The 17,182-nt window shown below is 36.6% G+C and overlaps 1 protein-coding gene across 1 annotated transcript in view; it reads right to left on the reverse strand.

Moving 5' to 3' along the window:
- LAMB3 (laminin subunit beta 3) overlaps positions 1-17,182 on the reverse strand; it is a 59,859-nt gene that overhangs the window by 11,476 nt on the left and 31,201 nt on the right. Inside the window, exons 12-18 of the mRNA XM_087720125.1 lie at positions 15,915-16,070; positions 13,177-13,373; positions 11,674-11,785; positions 9,539-9,911; positions 7,454-7,614; positions 3,470-3,678; positions 1,022-1,225 (exon numbers count right to left, since the gene is read on the reverse strand). Of these exons, the coding sequence (XP_087576251.1) occupies positions 1,022-1,225; positions 3,470-3,678; positions 7,454-7,614; positions 9,539-9,911; positions 11,674-11,785; positions 13,177-13,373; positions 15,915-16,070 (1,412 nt within the window). The remainder of the gene's footprint in view (positions 1-1,021; positions 1,226-3,469; positions 3,679-7,453; positions 7,615-9,538; positions 9,912-11,673; positions 11,786-13,176; positions 13,374-15,914; positions 16,071-17,182) is intronic.

The raw sequence follows: 17,182 nt of genomic DNA on the forward strand, positions 1-17,182 counted from the left end.
ATTTCCATATGGTATTTAATATAGCTCCTAAATGTTTCAACATTGTTCCACATGGGTTCACAAGCAGTAATATTCATCCCCCCACCCCACCCCCAGGTATTAATTACCCCATTCATTTCTAGTATTTCAGATGCAAGTTTCTCGTTAAAAATAATGCATGGAAAATGTGAATGTTCAAATAGGAAATAAATGGCATTGTTTAAGCACTTGTTATGTTTTTATAATGCATGTATTTTTCCTATTTGTTGTTCTTGCTTCTTATATTTGTTTGTTATGATTTTGAAAGCAATAAAAATTATATATAAAAATAGCTTTAAAACTTTAAAACACTTTAAGATTACAGGTAGTCCTTGATTTATGAACATTACAGGGATCAGTTTCCATTGTAAAACAAGGTGATTTTTATGTGAGTTACACATGACTTTATGATCTTCTTTACCTTTTTAAGAGAATTAATGTGCTATTAAGTGAAACATGGTTGTTAAGCAAATCCACTTAACATTAGCTTTGCTTGTTGAAAGCATGCTGAGAAAGGTCACAAATGACAATCACATCACCCAGGACACTGCAACCATTATAAAGATATGCTGGTTGCCAGGTACCTGAACTTTGATTATGTGATTGTGGAGGTGTTGCAATGGTTGTCAAGTGTGAGTCACTTTTAAGTCACTTTTCTTGATATTGTTGTAGCTTTGAATAGTTGGTAAATAAACAGTTATACTTCAAGGACTGCTTGTGCTCCTTTTCACAAGGACAAACAAAATATTTCAACATTTCTAGGTCGATGATTACTTCAATTGAAAAGTCACATAAATAGGCCTAGAGTTTAAAATATTTTTTTGCAAGTTGCATGTCCTGATAATCATTCACAAGCCTCAGGGGGGAAAGTAACAACAATAAATACACACACCCAAAATGAAAATACTCAAACATTATTTTAATCAGGCCTATTAAAGAAGATCACCTTTTGAAATAAATATTCCATCCCTTCCCTTTTGATTTCTCCATTCTTAATACATACCATTTGTTCAGTCTCCTGGAGCTGCCTGTTAAAATTGCGGAATTCCTGGGCGGTTTTCCTGGCAGTTTGGATGGAACCGCCGGAAAGTGCAAGGATTCCTCTGCAGCTCATACCTGGACCACATTCATTTGCATTTTGATGGGAACACAGATACCCAATACATTCACCAGGAGTGCAAACTTCTGATCTCACAACACTGCAAACCTAGCAGAAAAAGTCACACGATCAATAAAGATTTGTCAATTACAGTATAAATATTTCTAATACGATTCAATGAACTTATTTTATTTGTTTCTTTATATGTAATGTTTCTAACTTGCCACTTATTAGTTGCCTCCAAATTCAACCCTCCCGCCTTTAGGTAAAACTATACCTAAAAGCAGATCTGAATTCAAAAACATAAGATCCCAATTGGATCAGTCAACAGACTTATCTTGTTCAGCATTGTCTTTTACAGTTCAAGGTTTCTTTTAAAAAAGAGGCATTCTTTTTTGGCTAAGCTCTGCAGGAGCTGATATTCAGAAACATGCAACTCTGAAACAAGAAATGATGTATGATCACTATGACTTTTTGCTAATAGGTAAATTTGTCCAATATCTTTTTAAAGTTACTCTCATTAGCAGCTATCATATAAAGAAGCACTGAAATTAAATAATTCCTATTTATTGGATCTATGTGGAAAGTTTGATTTCACCTGGAAATTTCATACATTTCAACATACACATAGAGTTCAATAATCCAAAATAAATATGGCTAGAATCAGTGAAGATATGCTCAGAACCTATTTGGTGTAATGATTAAGGCATCAGGCAAGAAACTGGGAGACTGTGGGTTGTAGTGTCATTTTAGACCCAACCCCAGCTGGGTAACTTTTGACTAGTCACTTTCTCTCAGCTGTAGGAAGGAACCAATGGCAAACCACTTTTCAAAAATCTTGCCAAGAAAACTGCAGAGACTGGAGAAACTTCTCCAGATGTTCAACAGGAGTCAAAACATGGCTTGGCACAAATACTTATGCTCAGGTACCTGCCAAGGTCATGGCAACCAAGAGGTTCAATTCTAGCCTAAATATGCTTCAGAATCCATTCAGAATCAAGTTGTTTCTGAGGACTACATATGTGACTTACATTTCATCCTCTCCAGCAGAATCATAACAAGGGTCAGGGGGAACAAATAAAATTCCTTACTACTGCTGTCTATTGAAGGAGTGTGACTATGCTGCAGATAAAATGTAGTCTTCCAGAACCATATTACTAAATGGCTTGAATGTTCTGCAAAATGTATACAGAATCTAAGTAATGCTTTTTCTCCACAGATTTCCAGTGCAGAACAAATTCAAAGTAGCAAGGACGTGTCTTAGAAAAGATATTTGAGCGTTGGTGGCTGGATGATATTAACACCAACATGCTATTTTGATTCTTCATTCATAACTAGTATTCATGATGCAAGTTTGATATGTCTTAAAGGACAATGTAGCATTGGGCTGCTTTCCATATACATTCATATTCCTGTAATTACAACACATCTGTATTGGGGTTTCTGTGTGAGATGGGAAAAGAAGGAGGAAGGGAGGGAGCGAGAGGGAGGGAGAGAGAGAGAGAAAGATAGAGATGGAATCTGTAAATCTAAAACTGGTTGCCACTGTTAATATCCCTTATTTATTATGATACTTTGGATTTTCTACTTTTTTCCCTTGAAGTATAAAGTAATTACAGATTGCATACTTCTGGACAAACAAGTGTCCTTGGAGAACAAAGGCCTCTTTATTTTTAAAATACAAGCCTTGGTTTAACTGTACAAACATATTCACTGGGTCTGAGAAAAAAATAATAACTAATTCATGAATCTTTCTTCTTCTACACTAGCATTGCTTCTAACCAATTCCAACCAATTGTATAACATGTATAAGGTAAAGGTAAAGGTTCCCACACACATGCGTACTAGGCATTTCCGGCTCTAGGGACAGCGCTCATCTCCATTTCAAAGCCAAAGAGCCAGCGCTGTCTGAACACGTCTCCATGGTCATGTGGCCAGCATGACTCAATCCTGGAGGCAGAGGAAGCACTGTTACCTTCCCATCAAAGGTGGTTTCTATTTTTCTACTTGCATTTTTTACTTGCTTTTAAACTGCTAGGTTGGCAGAAGCTGGGACAAGTAACAGGAGCTCACTCCGTCATGCAGCACTAGAGATTCAAACCACTGAACTGCCGACCTTCTGACTGACAACTTCAGCATCTAAGCCACTGAACTACTGCGTCCCTATATGTGTTTGTGCATATGTCTGTGTGTGTGTGTATGTTTGTGTGTGTGTGCATGTGTGTTTGTATATTTATATTTAACATATATGTATACATATAAATGCAGGTAAATGGGTTTAAACAGAATCTATAATTCGGTCTCAGTTTTGTCATTTGTACAAATAGATCTGCTTTAGAGCATTAGCTTTACCTTATTAATGACTGGAGTCAAGTTGGGTGCGACAGCCATTTTATTCTGCAGTAGTTCAAATCCTGAATCAGGGTCTAGAAGACGACTTTCGAGCTCCTCGGCATTTCTCCTCTTTTCTAGAGACTCAGCGAGCAGTACAGAAGAACCAGCTATGCGTGCACTGGCATTGGAGGATGTGACATGTGCAGACCTGATAGTTTTGAATGCCCCTGTGGAAATAAAGAGAAATGTAGTGGGAATTGATAGTAATTCAAAATCCCCTTTTCCCCCTTCAAACATTGAGTACTGAATTTTACTTTTAAAAGTCACATTACAGAAGAAAGGAAGCAAAACAGCTTCATAAACCCGAACTGACCAGTTACCTAGTTGAATAATCTTGCTCTTGACAAGAATACTAAAGAAGAATTACCACCCATCTTTTCAAGAGGGCTTTAATAACAACAACAACAGAGCTATAAAAATCCAAGAAGATATTTTCTTCATTATATCTTTTCCAAGGCAAAGAAAATGTTACCCATTTTCTTGGGAATCCTATCAGTCTTCACAAAAGAAACAAAAACAGAAGAATGCCCCGAGTCATTTTTAGAACAGAATTGTATAAACCTTGAAATACTGATTAGCTAGATGAAAGCAAAGGGTTTGTGTCTCACAAGCATTGTCATGATAGCCAAGCAAATATATCCCATAAACTGGGGGGGGGGGAGACTTAACAGGAATTAGTCTTCTGAATTTAGGATTTTTTTTCTCTTCTAAAATGTAACACAAGATAATTGTAAAAGTATTCATTTGACCACTTCTGAAGGGTAAAATCTCCAGAAAACAGAAATGCTTTATAAGAACAAAGTTAATTAAATTTGTAATAAAATGCTTCTTCAGCAAACCCAAGTATGTGAAAGTTTGAAAAGGAATAGTGCTCTATAACTGCTAGGACATCAATTTTGCATCTTCGTACCAACTACAGAATAACTATTAAGTTGTGATAAACTCAGTCCAGAGAGGAAAGGGCTGATATCCAGAAAAGGATTCCTTAAACCAGATTCATTTCTGTTTGTTTAGGAATATCTGTCAAACAGTTTAAGATTGCTGTGCAGAAAAAAAAACCTTCAGTAAAAACAAAAAAAAAATTCTATGGCTATTGAGTCACCATATCCATAAAAAGGCATGTATCATGAAGTGGCAGCACTGTTTTTCTCAGCTTCATCCCACAGACACTTCAGAGAAAGCCATAGCAACAAGGCATATAGAATTAAAATTAAAATGAATTACTTTTACTTCCCTAGTATCATACAGCATATTCATGCGTGATCCTAAGGGCACCTCTGAGCTTCTATCATGTCATAAGTGAATTCAAATGTGAATTCAAGGCAGCAGAACTCTGACTTTCAGACTACAGGGAGTAGGGAGGGGATGAGCAAACTATGCTGTTTTATACATTAGTTTTCTTTAAACTATATATGACAATTTTTTTTTAAGTGAAGATGGCACAATTAAAAACTTGTTCTTGGGGTATATAAGCAACTGTCCAACTTGTTGTTGTGATGAGATGATATACCACATGAACTAGACAATCTGGTGACCAGGTTTTAATAATACATAACTAGAGTAACATACCATGAGTATGCACTACTAAATGTTTCTTGAGGACAGGGAAACACAATATTGTTGTCTACCCACCACCAGCTTACTGGGAAAGCAATCTATATATGTCATTGATTTCAATGCATCAAAACTATTTTTTTCAACTTATGCTGGGTTAGGTGTTGATGTGAAGTTCACCTGTTGTACTTTATTTCATGATAGATAAATGCCTCCATTCCAAGTGACAACTGTTAATTGTGGCTGAAACTCCCTACTGTCTACCACTACCAGTTGCTTTCTTCTAGTCTGGGTTTCCATACTAGGGAAATTCTGCACCTTCCTTCTTTAACCAGTTTACAAGTAGACAATAAAAGGTTTGGCTTTTTTTTAAAAAAAACTTTTTTTTAAGAACTTCACTGATTAAAGAATAAACAGATTAAATTGACAAGGGTTCTATCAGTTTTCCCTTATAATCCTTCCTTCCTTCTTTCCTTTCCTTCCTGTTTTCCTTTCTTCCTTCCTCCTTCCCTCCCTCCCACAGATGAAAGAGTGAAACAGTAGACCTTTCATCCTTCCTTCTGGTAAAATTACCAAGTTCTGCCAACTTCTTTTCCTATTCATGTGACAGGAAAAAATGATAAAATGGTAGTGCATTATTACTTTTTTTTTTACTGATCCATCAGTGGATGCATCGTATGGAAGGAGTTAAATGTGAGTGGGATTGATACATAAGATCAGGGTTAGGGTTAGTTTTAGAGTACATAGCAGTGATAAAATTCAAAATTTTCTCTACTGTTTTTGTGGGCATGGCATGGTAGGCATGGCTTGATGGATGTGGCTTGGTGGTCATGGCTTGGTGGTCACGTGACCTGGTGGGCATGGCTGCACAACTGACTCACACACAACATAAAAGCTGCTGGACTTCACAAAAAATGGCCCCTGAAACAAGCAGGAACCTTACAGACAATCAGGCACAGCTGATTATCGCACAGCTGATTTTTTAACCTTTTAAAGCATTTTTTTACTACCAGTTTCGGTGAATAGGTAGTAAAAAAATAATTTAAAAAAGTAAAAAAAAGTTCTGACAGCACAGCTGATTGTCGCACAGCTGATCATTGGAACTTTAAAAAAAACTTTTGTAGCATTATTTTACTACTAGTTTGAGCGAATAGGTAGTAAAAATGCTTTTAAAAAGTAAAAAAAAATGTTCCCACAATTGCACAGCACAGAAGATCGTTGCAACTTGTTTTTACTTTTTAAACCATTTTTTTTACTACTGGATCAGGTGAACAATAGCATTTTTTACTACCAGTTTGGGCAAACTGGCCCGAATCGGTAGCATGTCATCCCTGGTCCATTGAAACTACATGTCTTCAAAGAGCCAGGCATGGAAAAGACAGAAATTGCTGCTTGTTTTCCCAGAATGGATGTAAGGGCTAAAGGGGAAGGGGGATTCACAAATCAGGAATTGTGGTAAGTACATTTTGGATGTACTGTAATATTAATACAGCACCATGACTAAAGCAAAGGGAGAAGCTAAAACAGACTTTTCTTAAACTGATTTTATTTCCATCAGTTTATACCAAGGAGTCATGCCATTTTACATACAGAAGACCAATTAAGAATGCAGTATAAACAAACACTTAAGGCACTACTATTCCTGTAGTGGCTGCTTGAGGCTTTATCAATAGAGCCAGCAATTGGGGAATAAGTTCATTATTTGTCCTACTATCATCCCTAGTCAATATATTATTTAGACTATTGAAGTCCTATATAACCCAGAAAAATTATATCCTATGGAAATAGTAGGATGAATGAAAATGTAATTAACAGTGATGCATGCTTTCTATCATATCTAAAACTAAAAAAAAATATTGCTATTGAATCAGTTATTATTCAAAAGACAAGCAGAAAATGTATACAATGTAAAAAGGGCACATTTATCTGGTATAAGTAGAGTTATTATATGTCCTTTATTATACAGGCAATCTTTTATTTCAGAAAGCTAGCCTTTAGATTTGTTTAATTTAATTATTTATTTTCTTGGTTTTGCTCATTAATTTTTGTAAAGCAAACTTATTAAAAACCATTTTTTTTACCTTATGGACTTTTTTTGGAGTTTGTCTTTTATTTTTTCCAAGAAAATATGGTAATTGTAGGTATAAGTTATTAATTCTTAGGCCTTCAATTGTTGAGATGTACTTTCACAGCAGACTCCCTCCCCCCCTCCCCCCCCGAAAACTTGTGATATTTTAATTTAATATCGGAAGATGAATTTCTAAGACTTTTCTCACTCTTTCTGGTGAGACAACAACAATTTGAAGGGAGACATCCTCTGCATTTGCAATAGGAAAGATAGGTAATCAGATAGCAAAGTCATTGGCAATTGAAACTTGAGGGTTATACCTGAGAAATCTATGCTGCGGCTGGCTTCAAACTGGGCCTTCTTATTTTGGTATTGTTCAGTGATTAGATACAGGCTTTTATCAAGAGCATCCATATCTATGGACAGGGAAGAGACTTCATCCACAAGAAGTATTTCAGAGCTTAAACCTTCAATGGTCTGCCTGGAATTAATACAAGAAATATAATATTTATATACACATTTTTCTGTATTATTACCTCTCCCCTCTAATTGCTTCCCTCAAATATTAGGACAATCTAATCACAGCAAAGGCAGCAATATCTTTCTGAAAGGCATGTAAAATAACGTTTATGAGGGCAGGGCATCATGTAACATCTTTATCTCTCTGCTCTGGGGGCTTAAGGAAAGGTAGAGTGATAGACCACTCTGATAGCCTAGAATAACATGGACAGATAAAAGAAATCATTTTGTCATACAATCTGTAGCTGGAACTCATTCCCACAAGCTATAGTAACAGTCACCAATTCAGATAGCAGGAGTAGATAAACCCAGAAAGGATATGACTATCATTGTTTATCAATCATAATAGCTACTATATATTATCTCCAAAACCAAAGGCAGTTGCTAAGCAACATGAGGAGGGACCTATCACACAGTCATGGAGTTCTTGATTGGTCTGACAGATTAGAGAGACCTATCTTGCATTAAAGTTGGGGAAAGATGTAAACATAGGAAAAAACAAAATTGCTGTTCAAAAGCTTTTGCATGTAAATAGACAAAGGCTAAAGTTGGCAGAAAATAAAGAAGCATTTTGTTCAGAATTATGCTCATTTAGAGAGCACTTAAGAAGTTCATTTATAAGCAGTGTTTTACAGTTCATAAACTCTGAAACAAATGAGTGTTATGTGATTTGTATTTTCATTTTTCATCGGAGGACCACAACACAATTTCCCTAACCATAACAAAGACAGTGCTTGTGAATTTGGGTTTGAATGGAATCAAGTAAACTCCTTTTAACAACCAAATGTCGTGACCCGTCAAAAGCGCGGACGACAAAAGCGCGATCGACAAAATCGCGCCTTTGACGTCATCACAGCGCGACGAAAAAGATCGAAAAATTCAAATAAAAATTAATAAAAATTAAATTAAAGCAAGCCGATTCACATAAAGGTAAGGGTTAGGGTTAGGGTTAGGGTTAGGGTAAGGGTAAGGGTTAGGGTTAGCTTTAGAGCGTTAGCGTTAGCGTTAGGGTTAGGATAAGGGTTAGCGTTACGTTTTTCGTTACTTTAACGGTTAGGTTTAGGGTTAGGTTTAGGGTTAGGTTAAGAGTTAGGGTTAGGGTTAGGTTTAGGGTTAGGTTTGGGGGGGTTAGGGGAAGGTTTTAGCTTTATTTTTACATTTTTTCGATCTTTTTCGTCGCGCTGTGATGACGTCACAGCGCGCTTTTGTCGAGCGCGATTTTGTCCTACGCGCTTTTGTGGTGGAACCCCAAATGTTGAAACATTATTTTATGTATGTATGTATGTATGTATGTATGTATGTATGTATGTGTATATATGTGTGTGTGTGTGTGTGTGTGTGTGTGTGTGTTTTATTTGTGCAAAGGCAACAGTAAAAATATTGGGTTTCTGTCGTGATGGACTCTTGTGACGAGCCGATTGACAGATGATGGAAGCAGTTAGCTTCCTCCCATAATTGGGGCTTACCAGGGGTTGTGACACTATATATGTATATGTATATGTATATGTATATGTATATGTATATGTATATGTATATGTATATGTATATGTATATGTATATGTATATGTATATGTATATGTATATGTATATGTATATGTATATGTATATGTATATGTATATGTATATGATGTATATGTATATGTATATGTATATGTATATGTATATGTATATGTATATGATGTATATGTATATGATGTATATGTATATGTATACGTATACGTATACGTATACGTATATGTATATGTATATGTATATATATGTATATATATATGTGTGTGTGTGTGTGTGTGTGTGTGTGTGTGTGTGTGTGTGTGTGTATATATATATTGGGGGGTGTCGTCACTCCTTCTTTGGTGCTGGCAAATCTAAAGAAAAAGCAAGCTTACCTTATTGTAGCAATGGCATTGGCCACCTGATCCAGTCCCTGCTCAGTAATGCGGGGATTGTCCAACATCTGTTGAATGTGCTGCATTTTTCTTTCCATTTCTAAAAGGTGGGTACTGTAGCCAGAGGTCATTGTCCCTCCTTGCAAGTGCTGTGTTGAATTTTTCAAGGAGGCCTGACGTAAGCCAAACCTTTGAATATCATCATCATAGGCTTGGAAACAAGGATGGCAGGCGTCACACTGGTGATAGTTGCCACAGTAGCCCCGTTGGCACTGATTACACTGGGGTCCTGCGAACCCAGAGCGGCAAAGGCAGCTACCAGTCAGTTTGTTACAGCCCATTACCTCTGTGCCTTGGAAATTGCAGTCACAATCTATAAAGACAGCCCCCCAAAAAACAACCAACAATTACTTAGAGGTTTCTTCTCATATATTGCCTTCAACCTTCAGTAGATTCATTCATCATTATCATTAGCATCATCACCATCTAAGCCGGCCAGGTCATTTAACATCTGAGAGCATTTTGTAGGAGCAAGCTGAGAGCAAGCTAATCCACAAAAACATATTTTTATCAGGAGACAAACCAATGACGTTATTATCTATCTACAAAGAGCTATGGAAATATTCAGCCAAGCAAATATTCAGAAACATAAACAAAATGGGGGGGGAAGCATTCTTGAAGCTCTGGAAAGAGAAATATTATTGAGAAGAGAATCAGGCTATTCCTTTCTTCCTAACTCCCTGGGATATGTGAGGGAGAGAAAGAAAACCACAACCGCTTTCAAGATTTTGTTGCTATAGCCTATCTTAATAAAACAGAGTTCTAGTCAGTTTCTAGTCTACTTTACTGGGATGTTTCTACCCACCTGTGTAGCCTCCAGATTGCTCCCTATCAGATTGGGTCTCCTCCCCCCCCCTTTTTTTTTTGCAGGGCATACTTTTTGAACACTCTGTGAAATATTTAAAATGAACCTTCAGTTTTTCCCATCGGAATGGCTAGGGGGCTATTACTAAAAATTAAAATGATACTGGAGATTGGTACTATATAATAAGTGTATTATTTACTGTATTATAAGTGTACAATAAGTGTATTGTTTACATTATGATATATGATATTATATGATTAAAGATGTAAGAAATTAAGTTAGGTGGGATAGTTTTTATCTGTGGGCTGTCAAACTCCTGAATGAAAAATACAACATAGTACAATTGACTACAACAACAACATAGTACAATTGACTTGTAGGGCCATGTGATGTGCAATACGTTTACATGGTGCAATAGGACTGGGTGTTTGTTAGTAGGATTCACTGGGCTAGGGATTTTTTTGTCTTTCACTGTGAGTTGTATTGTGTTGGGGGGTTGCACAAAGGGACGCTCAGCCAATTTCATTGTACACATGTTGTATTCTGACAATAAAGGTTTGAATTGAATTGAATTGGATAGAGAACTAGAATCCAATAAAGGAAGTAACTACAGGCATATTTCATTCCTATAAGTATTATATTGTCTATTCCAAAAAATAGGGATTATGCAGAGACTAAATGCTAAAATTTATTATCCATAAAATATGTAACATATCTATCTTTCTAAGTGTTAAATTCACTTTACAGTTAAATTCACATTACAGAGAAGGAAATCCTTCTAAACAGGAAGAAAGGAAGCAGAAGTCAAAAATACTACTTGGAGGTGTGTGTGTGTGTGTGTGTGTGTGTTTGTGTGTGTGTGTGTGTGTGTGTGTTTTCAAGTTGACCAACTTCGAAAAATCCTCTCTGGACAGCTTACAGTACTTTAAAAATTTGCACAATTTAAAATGATAGGACTGAGTGGATAAAAATACATGATAACTCTCCCCTATACATGATACTTTAAGGGTGTTTTCTCATTTCATATCCAAACTAGAATAGATAAACTTGTTATTAAATATTTACTAAATTTCCATCATATGGAATACTAAGAAAATAATATATAAGCTAAACAAGTAGGAGGAAGTCAAAAGGAAAGGAAATGGTTACAAATCTCTGATAAGAATTAGAGCAGAAACAGATGTCAACAGAAAAATCCTAATGTTGAGGACAGATGGTTAGCAATAAGATATACAGAAGTCTCCAAGCAGATATTCCCAACTTTCCATACCTCTACATCCAGTCCTAACATTTCCAAATGTCTGGTGTGGACATTCTTGTACTTCAACAGCAGAGCACGTCAGTCCACCATAGCCTTCCCTGCATGGACATTGCCCTGTAAACTACAAAGAAAAGCAGAAATGTCACTGAGGAAAGGACATCAACACAGAACTACAAAGCTTTGTCCAATAATCTGGAGAACAGAACAGGCCACGGGAGGCTTGAAAGATAGAGATCAAGCTGTGACACAGAAGAAAGTAGGCTCTTCTGGTGGGTAAAGTCTTGTTCCAAGCCTAGTGTTGGCTTTGGAACAAGAGGCATCTGCAGCTAAATCCTTGCTTGGTTTTAAAGTTTAGTCATCACAACAATCTAGATCTTTCAGATTAATTTAGATTTTGTCAACTGGATATTGAAGTAGGATTGCTGATTTAAGAATTAGCCAGTCCAGTCTTTGGAAGCCAGTCCTCCTGAGAATTACAATTCCACTACACTTGAAAGGCAGTAGAAGATCTAAATGTTAAGTGGCTCCTAAGCTTTAAATGGCTCCCAAATTCCAGATGCGTTATTCAAAGCCTGTTCAAGCACAATTCTTCCAGCTAGGAACGTCAGTAACATAACCTAAAGCAAAGCTGCCATTTGAGGTACAGAGCTGCAGATGGCACCAGCAGTTCTTCCATGGTTTTTCTCAAGGACGAAAAAAAAAACAGAAGCAATCTCGTTTGAATGCTCCTAGAAACTCCTAGAAACAGAACAAATGCATGTGTGATGATTTTAAATCTGTCTTTTCTTTTTATTATCTTTTCTTCTTTTTTTTGTAAGCCACCCAGAGTCCTTCAGGATTGGGCGGCCTATAAATTATATTAATAAATAAATAAATAATAAATAAACGTATCAAGCCCCTAGGACTGGCAGGAAATAAGAAACACTTGATTTCTGGAATGATCTTTATTCTAGTAATAGTATCAGATTGAGGAGACACAGAACCTTGAAGGCCTATCAAAACAGTTCTCCAGATCTACTTATACCTAGCATTCTTAGGCTCTTTCTCACACTTTTCATTCCCCAGAACTGAGGATTCGTCTCTGTAATACTTTCCTCCTTTCTTTATGTTCCCAAGGTTGTTAGACATTCCATCACTCTCTCATAAACAATAAAGTTTAAGAAAAGATGTTCTAAGATGTCAGGCTTCTAGTTAGGAAGCTATTCTATTTCCCACCCCTCAATGGAACAACTGTGCTAAAGACAAAGAATGAAAGATAGTATGGGAAAACCTCAAAGGAGTGCTCCTTTCAAAACATTTCTTCCTGTGAATTTTATGTGGATGAGACTGGACGATTCAGCATCATCTAGAAGCTTCTGTAGCAGAAGAACAAAACAGTGTCTTCCTCTCAGGAACAGACTGTTGAGTGCCCTGCTCATGGAGCTGTGAATTGCGATGGTTTCATATTCCTCTCTGCCTTCCCACCCTCACGAATTGAAAGCAGTTGCTCTCTTTCTTCTTTGCAGTGGCTACCTTGTTGCACTGAAGGCTGAGTGAATTCTGAGGGTGGCAGTTGCAAGGCCAGCAGCCCTCCCCACTTGCAATTTTCCAGTGATTCACAGCACACTCATCACACTTCTCTCCTGCCACATTAGGAAGGCAGAAACAGCGTCCAGTTTCATCATCACAGGGTACATTTCTGCGACTGCCCAACATGTTGCAGGCACACTCTGAAAAACAAAATAGAGTCAGCTGCCTTGTCAGAACTGCTGGAAGGAAGAAGGGTTATCAAAGCTTTTTGACACTCAATAGCATCAGACTGAGGAGACAAAATTATAGAGTACACCAGTCAAAGGTGGCAAAAGAGGTCTCAGGCTGCCTTCCCCTACTTGATTGCTCCATGCACTGAATTTGTGAAATTCATTGCTGCACCATAGTTATTTCTATGAATTTAGATGCCTTTTGGAAAGGGATTAGAACAGTTTGATGGAGGAATAAAATGCTGTGCAGTTCTTCCAGGAAATAAATTAGGAACATTGACTCCAGGATCCCCTTTTCCCCAGCTACATTATTTCTTGCTTCAGCTCACCTATAAAATATGGAGTTGAGCAAAAGAAACAACCAGAATAGTTACATCTACTTCTGGAGCTTCAATCTGAGGAAAGCAGGAACCTGCACTGCAGGTTGAAGACAACCATTATAAAACACAAATACTGAAATCTCCAATCCAAGAATTATAAATGTTGGTATCTGGAGTATAGTTTCAAACTATAAGTATGAAGGATGTTTGCACTCATGCTCTACTAACCAGTTACTGTATTATGACATTTAGACAGAAACTTGGTATAAATTCTATTTTTTTTCCTTTTCCTTAGATTAATAAGGTAGATAGGAAGCCAGGCTTTTAAGACGAAATTTTTTTTCTGGGATTTTATGTTATTGTTTGCCTTATTCAATTTAACAGTTGCTTACTGCCATCTCTTGGGGAGTAACTGAAGAATGGAATTATTGCTCACATATAGCTATTGCTTGTGACTTGACTGAAGTTCAAATCAAAACAACATTTGCACAAGAGATTGATGCTGCTTGAATGAGAGTCATTCTAAAATTTGCATGTAAGAAGTGAGATTAGTTTAGCAAGCTGAAGCTCATCTTGAAACTTATCCAAGTTCTCACTATTGAAACCTGGCAAAGAAACATCTGGATCTGCAAATATGAATGTAAGTAAAATTGGCAATTTTGACATTTTAAAAGACGAAACCACTTCAAGGTTAGATTTAATGTCTATTGCAAATCTAAGGTGGTGAAGCTATGGCCTAATTCGAACATTTCTTCATGAGTTGTTTATTAAGTAAGTTAAAATTGTTTGAGCTCATATAATATAGAAAGCTACAAACCATTATTTACAAATGTCTATGAAAATTCTCATTCATACAGGTCATGGCTGTCCTAAAGGTACTTTTCAAAAGGCAGCTGAACTTTCTTGGTTTTTTTCCTTGAAAATATTTTGCTTCTCATCCAAGGAAGCTTCTTCAGTTCTGATTGAATCTCGCTTTGGATTAGGAGTGAAAAAACCAAGAAAGTCCAGTTGCCTTTTGAAAAGCACCTTTGGAACATTATTTACAAACAAGGAATTTATATTAGCCATCTATGCACAACAAAGCTGAGCAAGACATTCCCTGCCTCTGTCTACTTATTTCAACTCCATGCATTGGCAGGTTCTACTGGAGATGTTGATCTGACTCCCTCCAGGTATTTACAGTCCTCTCAGCCACTTGCAAAGGTGATTGGAAGGTTGGTTCCACTTTTCTCCCTTTTTCTTGGATGACTTTTGTTTCTTTGCCTGCTTCCATCTCTCTCTCTCTCTCTCTCTCTCTCTCTCTCTCTCTCTCTCTCTCTCTCTCTCTCTCTCTCTCCCTCCCTCCCTCCCTCTCTCTTTCTCTCTGTGTGTGTGTGTTCATGTTCTAAGGTGCAGTTGTAGTTATTAACCAATAACTATCTGTGCCTTTTCCTCTTTCTTTTTCTTTTCACAATCTTATTAAGCATGCTGGTTTAGTGTAAAGTTCCAATTTAATCATTTGAACTGGTTATGTGAAAAAATAGGTCATCTTTTCTTGAAGTGGGCTTCAGTATCCACAGTTCCTTCTATATTTATCATATAATTGCAAACTCATTAAGGGAGTACACACAATCTCATAAGCAAAATTTAATTTTCTAATCTCGCCTATTTTAACTTTCTAAACTGCCAATGAGCTAAAAATAACTGAAAATATAGAAAAGGGAAATCAAAAGGGTCAATTTCTCCCCAATAAAGAACTGTACTTTTTAAAATATACAGAACATTCTATAAGGAATGTGTCTGTATTTTATCTAATGCTGGAAACAAATCCAAGTCACTCTAGATTTTAACATTAATAAATAGAAGACTCAACAACTTCCTTTTGTCAGTAATTCATAGGATAACCTAAACCTTACATGCCTCCTGATATCTCCTGGGGTACTACATCTTAAAATTTGAACCATGAAATTATTTTCCTTCTGTTCCTAATGAAAAGATTTATAAGTCTTAAAGCTTTCTCCACATACTGTACATTTGTAACACACAAGTGATCAGTATTATACTATTTATATCATATGCTGAGGATAAGGCCAGCATCTTGGCAAAATGTGGGCGTATTGGTTTGTCATGTCTTCTAATGCCACCCCATGAAATGATTCAAGTCATTTAGATTGCAATAAATCCTCTTGATCTATTTCAGGCTTCAACCTACCTCTGCAACCTTTGGGGTTAGAGTTGGTCAACTGAGTAAATCCAGGTTTGCAAAGATGACAACGGTCTCCTTGCACGTTGTCCTTACAGACGCAACGACCATTCATGCGATCACAGCTAGAATCAGGAACGGTGCCATCTGGATCACACTCACAAGCTGAAAAGAAAGAAGTTAAAACTATAACTTTTTTTAGAAATTGCAGCCCTATCATTGAAACAACATCAAACTAAAGAACAGTTTGGAATTTTATATGGGAATTTATTATTCTTAATTTCTCTTAATTTATCCCTTTATTGTTTTACTTGCCCTTCTAAGGTGTAAATGTGACTGCATATTCTTGTATTTTTTTAAAAAAAACCCAACTCTGATATGGAACATGTTCAAGCTTTGCAGACCAAAACATAGACAATAATAATGAATTGAAATAGAGCCAAAGATGTTTCACTTATCATTGATAAAGATTTACTGATATTATAATATGCATTCCAGAGTGCAGTAGTGTTACTCTTCGTGTATCTTCTAGAATAAAAAATAGAGTTGGAAGGGACCCTGGAGGTCTTCTAGTCCAACCCCCTGCTTTGGCAGGAAACCCTAAACCACTTCAGACAAATGGTTATCTAATCTCTTCTTTAAAACTTCTAATCTTAATTTTAAAAAAACTAACAAAGGAAGCAAAGTAGGCAGGTGACCAATGGCAAAATGGATTATGATCCTGAGCCCATCTAGATCCGTAATAAAAGCAGGACTGAGTTGGCAACATAAAATACATTTTATTACACATTTCCCTTTTTGGGGAGAATTAGCCAATTTGCAGGAATGCTGGTGATTCACACTCCTCTTGCCTGATGTGTTTCCACTCCATTCTGCAACTATTCTTAGTTACTGTTAAGAACAACCAGTAGTGATCTATATGATAGTGATTTAAAATTGGCCCATACTGTTGGAGTGGAAACAGCATATGAATAAATAAATAAATGGGATTCACAAGTTAGTCAGTGGACAGTAACTACATTTGGTTTCCTCTCTCTTTTATTGTAATTGGTGCACCACATTTCTCAAATTAGGCCAGGGTATTTTTGAATTCATTTTGTTTTGCGATAGAATTTTTTTAGCAAGGAGCTGAATTGGAGCAAAAGGAAACTAATACTTTTCTGTTATGCGACCAACAAAGCAGGATACTAAAAGTGAAAAATAAAAACAAAATTTCCCCCTAAAAAACCTCATCAACAATTAAACTAACCTAAAATTTGTTCTAAAGAAGAAAGGTG

Source organism: Thamnophis sirtalis, unplaced genomic scaffold, assembly GCF_051295495.1.
Source record: "Thamnophis sirtalis isolate CommonGarterSnake01/CBP01778 unplaced genomic scaffold, rThaSir2_p1.2 scaffold_7, whole genome shotgun sequence".
Classification (NCBI taxonomy): Eukaryota; Metazoa; Chordata; class Lepidosauria; order Squamata; family Natricidae; genus Thamnophis; species Thamnophis sirtalis.